We start from the raw sequence: 7,520 nt of genomic DNA on the forward strand, positions 1-7,520 counted from the left end.
TCCTCCTCCTCCTCCTCCTCCTCCTCTTCCTCCAGAGCTGAGGACCAAACCCAAGCGCTCTACCACTGAGCTAAATCCCCAACCCTGTGGGTAATTTTAAAAACATCTCCTGCCTTTGCCTGGGGATCATGGCCTGCCCTCTGGCCCCTCCTGACTTGGCTTAGCTCTGAAATTGGCTGCTGCCAGCCCCACTCCCAGCTTGCCAGGGAGCTGATGCTCTCCACTGGCTCACTCTCAGCTTCTCTTTTGTTCCTCCCGGCTCAGCTTAGCCATGCAGCCAGCTGTGACCTGGCTCTCCCTCTCCCTCTCCCTCTCCCTCTCCCTCTCCCTCTCCCTCTCCCTCCCTTTGCTCCAGGGATGAAAAAAACCCTCAGACAGCTTTATAAACTTATCAGCTAGCATCCACCGACCTCCTTGGCTATCTCCCAGTGGTGGAGGCCACGGGATCTTGCTTCCCCAAGACCTTACAGTTGTTTTGTGCTCCTCCTTCCAAAGCCTGGCCGAAAAGTCCTTCCCTTTCCCTGGGTCTCTTTTTCCTCCTGGGATGCAGAAGTCCCACCTGTCCCTTCTGTCCAGCAAGTAGCCTCCTTTATTGACTTTTATTGACCTCTTTGATTGACCAAATCAAGAACCAATTAGGGAGCCAGACTTTAGTATCAGCACCTCTCCCTACAGTGGTGCACATGGGAAGGATGCACATGGAAATATGGCCATTTAGACAGTGAGCTGAGTTGATACAGTAATGAAGGTGGCATGTAGTATTGAGGACCCAGCTCCCAAGGTATGACCCTAATTCCAGAGCTTCTGACCTGTCTCTCAACTGGCCTTAGTTCAGAGGTCTAAATGACAAGGTGCCTCTGAAGGCCCCAGCACAGTGCTGGAGACCCAGAGGCTTCTTGGGGTCCGGACTGCATGACTTCATCCTTCTATCTCTGCATGTCTCTCTCCACAGCCAGGAGAACTCCACCCTCTATATCAGTTTCACCCCTAAAGGTCCCAAGACCCAACAAGTCCAGCATGTCTACCAGGTATGAGCTTCCAAAAGGAAGGATCCTCAAAGGCACACTTTCTTTTATTTTTTTAAATTTTATCTATTTTTATATGTATGGGTATTTTGACTGTATGTATGTCTGTGCACCACTTGCATGCCTGGTGCCTTCAGAGGCCAGAAGAAGGTGTTGTGTCCTCTGGAACTGGAGTTATAGATGGACAGGAACTGCCATGTGGGTGCTTGGAACTGAATCTGAGTCCTTTAGAAGAGCAGCCAGTGCTCTTTACCAAAAGCACTAGGACAGGGCCAGATGTGGTCCATCATGATGCACTGCCTAGCTAACAACAGCCCTAGAACTCACCCAGGCAGTGCCTCAGGTCACACGGGGTACTTGGCAGTCAGGGTGGCACCATTCAAGCTCTGCGGTCTCTGCCCTTTTCCAGGTGAGGATTCAGCCATCTGCCTATAATCACAACATGCCCACACTGGAGGCCTTGGTTGGGGTGCCCCGGCCTCACAGTGAGGACCCCATCACATACACATGGAGTGTACAGACGGTGAGTACCACTCAGAAGAGGGCCAACTGAGCTGGTCCATGGTGGGAAACAACCGCACTGAACTGCTAGGTGTAGGAAGGCAATGCGGGTGTCTGGATTAGACAAGGGTTGTCTTGGGGAAGAGAATGGAGATGCCTGAGTTATGTGGGGTAGGAAGTGGCCTCAGATCTACTGGAGACCCCCACTTTCAATTCCTAGGATCCCCTTGTCACTTGCCACAGCGAGGACCTGAAGAGGCCGTCCAGCGAAGCTGAGGTATGAGTGTGTGAGCTGAAGAATCAGGCGGGGGGTGGGGGGTGGGCAGTCAGCTGGTGACAGTGGGCCTGGCTGACCGCTGACTGATGCTCTTGACCACAGCAGCCTTGTCTGCCTGAAGTCCAGTTCCGCTGTCCAATTGTCTTCAGGCGGGAGATCCTCATCCAAGTGATGGGGACCGTGGAACTCTCCAAGGAAATCAAGGTAGCACCTAATTGTAGTTGCCCGTGAGGATCCCTTTGCCTCAGGAATGGTGGGGATGGGCTTTCCACATGAGCTCCATCCATTTGTCTTTTCTTGAGTAAACACCCAGGTTTGCACAGCTGCAAAAAACCAGCAACAGCAAAGCCATCTGGATTTGTTGGAAGTTTGTAGGGTTTGTTTGTTTGTTTGTTTGTTTGTTTGTTTTTGTGGTGAAGGTTTATTTATTTATTTATTTATTTTCCTTTGGTTTTGGTTTTGGTTTTGGAAAACAATATTTCTATGCCACCCTGGAAATCTCTAAATAGACCAGGCTGGCCTAGAACTCACAGAGATTGACCTGCCTCTGCCTCCTGAGGGTGGGATTAAAGACTAGGTAAACTACCACACTTAGCTTTGCTTTTGAGTTATGGTCTCACTGGGGAGCCAGACTAGCTGGCAACTCAGGATCTTTTTTAACCTTAGCCTTCCAAGAACTTCCAAGAGCTGGGTTCCACCATACCTGTATACCAAGGGTACTCCCTTCTGACTCCAAGGAGTGAGTGACATGTTAGACCATCACAGTCGAGAAATAAGATGAGGCAGAGAACGGGATTCCTTCACTAGGGTTTCTTCCCCTCCTTCCCTGTGCAAACGGGCCCAAGTCCAGGGTCTCGGACCTGTGCTGACGGACACTCTGCTCCCTCCACAGGCCTCCTCCACACTCAGCCTCTGCAGCTCACTCTCCATCTCCTTCAACAGCAGCAAGCATTTCCATTTGTATGGCAGCAAAGCCTCCGAGGCCCAGGTATATACCTCAGAAGCCAAGACCAGGCAGCAGAGAGGCCCGGGGACCCCATGTACAGCTCATGGAGAGGGAGAAGGGGAGCCTGGCCCAGTCAGACCCTAATCTACTCCAAATCCTTGGGAAGCACGAGGTCCCACCTTAGTGAGAAACAAGCCACTCCAGGCTTGTCTGAGCTGCCAGAGACTCAGGTCGAAAGATTAGCACAGTGGTACCTTAGCAGAGGGCCACCGACATCAGTGAGTGGAGAGCAGTGAGCACAGAGGCCCAGAGTTCAGGCAGCTCGGTGTGGCCAGAGATGTCTCTAAACACAGAGAGTGGGGTCTTGGGGCTTTGAATGCCCAGCTGAGGCATTTCCTCCTGGGGCCGATGGCAAGTTATGGAAGTCTCAGGGCAGCATGTGGTATGTGTGGCCAAATGACTTGTGAGTACAGAGGGTGACACATTTGTGGGAGAGGGTCTGTGGCCAGAGCCCAATGCTGTGGTGCAACCCACACATAGGAAGTGAGATGGGATGGAGCAGGCATACGGGGGCTTTTAGGGTGGGTGGGCTTTTTCTGCCCTCAGCCAGCTCTCCTTCCCAGGTCCTCGTGAAGGTTGACCTGATCCACGAGAAGGAGATGCTTCACCTCTACGTGCTCAGCGGCATCGGGGGGCTCATGCTTCTGTTCCTGATTTTCCTGGCGCTCTACAAGGTACGAGCTTTCAGATGGCTAAGCTGGGGGCCAAGAAGAGACATTGGCATGGACCAGGAGGAACGTGCTGGACCAGGGAGGCTAAGAGCCCAAACAAGCCTCAGCTCACTCCACAGACCCCAAGTACAAGTGAGAGAGGCTTCACCATCACTGGCCCAGCCAGGACTGAGGGAGGAGAGAAAAAGGAGACGACCATATCCTGAGGAGCTTCTGATAGCACAGACTGCACTAGGCCCTGTGAAACAGAGATGTGTAATATATACATGGTTCCTCACTCATGTGAGGGTCACAGTCAACACTCAGGACATGGACAGGAGTGAGCTGAATGAGGGCTAGACCAGGGTCTGTCTACTCTGGGACCTGTAATGGAGATGCCAGCTTAAGTTCGTGGGTCACCAAGAATAGGTGACACTTGAAGTGGAATTTAGACACGTGAAAATCAGAGGTGAAGAAGGGCAGAGGACCGATGGCCCATGAAAAAGGAGCCAGAGTTTCAGAAAAGGAGCGGGGTTCGGTGATGCACCCCTGCAAGCCCAGCACTTGGGGTCAGAGGTAGAATCTCTGCAAGTTCAAGGTCAGTGCGAGGCGCCTCAAAAGATAAGGGCGAGGGGCTGGAGAGATGGCTCCGCTGGTAAGAGCACTGGCTGCTCTTCCAAAGGACCTGGGTTCAATTCTCAGCACCCACATGGCAGCTCACAACTGTCTCTAAGCACCAAGAGACCCAACACTCTCCCGCAGACATTCATGCAGGCAAAATACCCATGTGCATAAAAATAAATAACTTTTAAAAAGATAAGGGAGAGGTGGGGAGAGAGACAAAAATGGGATAGAGCCACCCAGCCGACTGGGCCTTGAGTTTCCCACTTCATGCCTTGTCCTGATGTCCCTCTCCCCATGGCCACCAACAGCTCTGCCTCCTTCTGAACTTGGTTAGTTTCCTGCTGTCCCACTGCTCTGTCTTTTATTAACAATGTTCCTATTAGGACTGTGTAGAATCTATACATTTACATCTACCCAAACTTTGTGAAAAAGCAGATGTTGTTAAAAAAAAAGTGTGTCTCCACGCTTGTCCAAGTGCTACTTAGAATTAATTCACAGAGATGGGAAAACTGGAGCACACGCACACACACACACAGCTTTAAGCTTCCAGGAGAGTATACCCAGCACATATTAAGCTACACTATTGATCTTTAAGAACGGTTTATTTATTTACTTTATGTGTATGAGTACACTGTAACTCACACCAGAAGATGGCATTGGATCCTGTTAAAGATGTTTGTGAGCCACCATGTGGTTGCTGGGAATTGAACTCAAGACCACTGGAAGGCAGTGAGTGCTCTTAACTGCTGAACCATCTCTCTGGCCCCCGATTCTTCCTAGTAGAAGATATTGACAAATTCCCCACCGGAGATCTAAGAGCGGCAGTGGTAGAGCAGTCGGCAAGCATGCAGAACGCCTTGGGTTCCGTTCTTAATGCTGAAAAGAAATATCAGCTGCTTAAAAGATTTATACGTGACTTGTATGCATACCTTGCATATGAAGGAGCCCAGGGGAGGGTGGTTAGAAGAAAGAGTCAGATCTCCTGGATTATGGGAGGGGCTGGGAACTGAACTCGGCTCTGCTGCAAAAGCGTTAGCCACTCTTTACTGCCATGCCATCTCTCCAAACCAGGTTTGCATTTTGTTTATTGTTTTGTTTTCTGAGACAGGCTTGGGGTTGTTTTGATAATTGCTGAAATGATCTCGAACTCTTGAACCCCCTGCCTCCACCTCCCTACTGCCCGGAACACAGGCCTGCACCACCGCACCTGACTTTATGCAGTCCTGGGAATCAGCTTGTATGCTAGGCAAGCACTCTACCAACTGAGCCACAGCACTAGCCTAGTGACATTTTTTATTGTTGGTTTGGTTTGGTTTTGTGTAGACACAGTTTTTTCTGTGTAGCCCTGGCTTTCCTGGAACTCACTCTGTAGAGCAGGCTGGCCTTGAACTCAGAGATCCATCTGCCTCTCCCTCCTGAGTGCTGGGGTTACAGGTGAGCCACCATCCCACAGCTGTACAGGAGGTTATTTTTGGTTTTTGTTTTGTTTTGTTTTTTGGGTTTTTTTGTTTTTTGTTTTTTTTGGGTTTTTTTGTTTTTGTTTTTTTGGTTTTTTTTTGGTTTTTTGGTTTTTTGTTTGTTTGTTTGTTTGTTTTGGTTTTTTGAGAGTATCAGCATGTAGGCCAAATGGCTAAAACTCAAGATCCTCCTGCCTCTCCTTCTGAATGCTGAGATTATGAGCCCGAGCAACTATGCCTGCCTGAAACATGGCATTCACATGAGTGGAAAGAATAAATTATCAGACTTAAAGCTTTTAAAATATTCACAAGATTTATAAAACCATATTTCTTTACTTTTATTCTTTTGGGGGGGCATGGGGACAGTGTCTCACTGTGTAGTCCTAGCTGCCTAGAACTTCTAATGTAGATCAGGCTGGCTCTGAACTCATAGAAATCTTCCTGCCTCTGATTCCAGAGTGCTGACTTGAAAGACATGTACCACCACACCCATGTTTATTATTTTATTTTTATTTTATTATTTTATTTTTGTGGGCTGGAAAGTTGACTCAGTGGTTGAGAGTACTTGCTGTTCTCACAAAGGATGAAAGTTTGATTCCCAGCCCCCACATGGAGGCTCACCACCTCCTTACACACCCACCAGGCATGCATTTGGTGCACAGATATGCATGCATGCAAAACACTCATACACAAAATAATAAAAATAAATCTAAAATTTAAACCTCTTGTTATTGGTGGGGGGTGGGAGGCTACCATAGTGCACAGGTGGGGGTCAGGGGACAACTTTGAGGGGTCTGTCCTCTCCTTCCACTGTGGCTCTTGGACCTAAACTCAAGAGGTCAGGCTTGTATGGCAAATGTTCTGATCCACTGAACCATCTTACGGCTGTTGTTGTTGTTGTTTTGGTTTTTTGTTTTGTTTGTTTTGTTTTTTAGTCAGGCTTTCTCTGTGTAACAGAGCCCTGGCTATCCTGGACTCACTTCATAGACCCAGGATGGCTTTGAATTCACAGAGATCCACCTGTCTCTGCCTCCCGAGTGCTGGGATTAGAGGCGTGCACCACCACACCTGGCCTCACTGCTTCTTAAAAAGAAATATTTCTGAGAATCAAACATACAGATCTCTTCCTGTCCCTGGAGCAGATGCCACTGACTGCGGTGGACCCTGTTTGTCTGCATAGGATCTCTTTATACCTGGCAGGGGCAGCTGGTCTGGTCATCTGCCCACTCTCTCTGTGCTTCTGGCAGGTTGGCTTCTTCAAACGGAACCTGAAGGAGAAGATGGAGGCTGAAGGAGGTGTTCCAAATGGAAGCCCTCCAGAAGACACTGACCCTCTGGCAGTACCTGGGGAAGAGACCAAAGATATGGGCTGTCTAGAGCCCCTCCAGGAGAGTGACAAGGACTAAAGCCTAGGTCTGATACACTGACAGCCCAGGAATAGACTTGAGAGCCCTGGCTCTGACCAGCTTTAGTCACATGCCACTGTGTATCCTGTCCTTCACTAGACATTGCTGTTTCTAGTCCTCAGTTTTCCCATCTCGAGCATAGAACTCATTCCTATGTTATCTACAGGTGCCTGGTAAGTAGGCTGATGAAGGCCAAGAGGGTCATCGGTGAAGCCTGTCTTCTGCTAGCCTGCCTTGTCCCTCTGAGAGAATCTTTGAAATAAACTTGGAGAAACTGCCATCTCAGGACCCAGTAATACCCCAGCCTTCCCAACTTCCCTCCGCTGTCCCTACCTCCTGGATCTGCCCCACACTCTCTCCTGCCTAAAGTCTAGCCTGGACTCTGCTGCCAGACAGCAGATCACATCTGTGTCACTGCACGGCTACTGCAGATTTCTTCTTGAGTCAGTGACAACATTCCTTAATGAGCCTTAGGTCTTATAAAGCCAGGCCCCAGTGGCCTCCCCAGCCTCTGCTGGAGATGACCCACCTCTCTTTCCCAGGCTGCATCTACTATGCCAGCCTTTCCCAGAGT

The 7,520-nt window shown here is 49.5% G+C and overlaps 1 protein-coding gene across 4 annotated transcripts in view; it reads left to right on the forward strand.

Annotated features, from left to right (window-relative positions):
- The window catches only part of Itgal (integrin subunit alpha L), a 38,191-nt gene extending 30,965 nt beyond the window's left edge, over nucleotides 1–7,226 (forward strand). For 2 of the 4 annotated variants that reach the window (XM_021169190.2, XM_021169191.2), the window contains exons 25-31: nucleotides 953–1,028; nucleotides 1,435–1,548; nucleotides 1,747–1,803; nucleotides 1,906–2,007; nucleotides 2,696–2,791; nucleotides 3,373–3,483; nucleotides 6,788–7,226. In XM_021169190.2, the coding sequence (XP_021024849.1) occupies nucleotides 953–1,028; nucleotides 1,435–1,548; nucleotides 1,747–1,803; nucleotides 1,906–2,007; nucleotides 2,696–2,791; nucleotides 3,373–3,483; nucleotides 6,788–6,946 (715 nt within the window). In that variant the 3' untranslated portion in view covers nucleotides 6,947–7,226. The remainder of the gene's footprint in view (nucleotides 1–952; nucleotides 1,029–1,434; nucleotides 1,549–1,746; nucleotides 1,804–1,905; nucleotides 2,008–2,695; nucleotides 2,792–3,372; nucleotides 3,484–6,787) is intronic. The other 2 variants (XM_021169192.2, XM_021169193.2) reach the window with 1 other exon arrangement.
- Nucleotides 7,227–7,520: the final 294 nt, after the last annotated feature.

The sequence above is a fragment of the Mus caroli genome, chromosome 7 (genome assembly GCF_900094665.2).
Source record: "Mus caroli chromosome 7, CAROLI_EIJ_v1.1, whole genome shotgun sequence".
Taxonomy (NCBI): domain Eukaryota; kingdom Metazoa; phylum Chordata; class Mammalia; order Rodentia; family Muridae; genus Mus; species Mus caroli.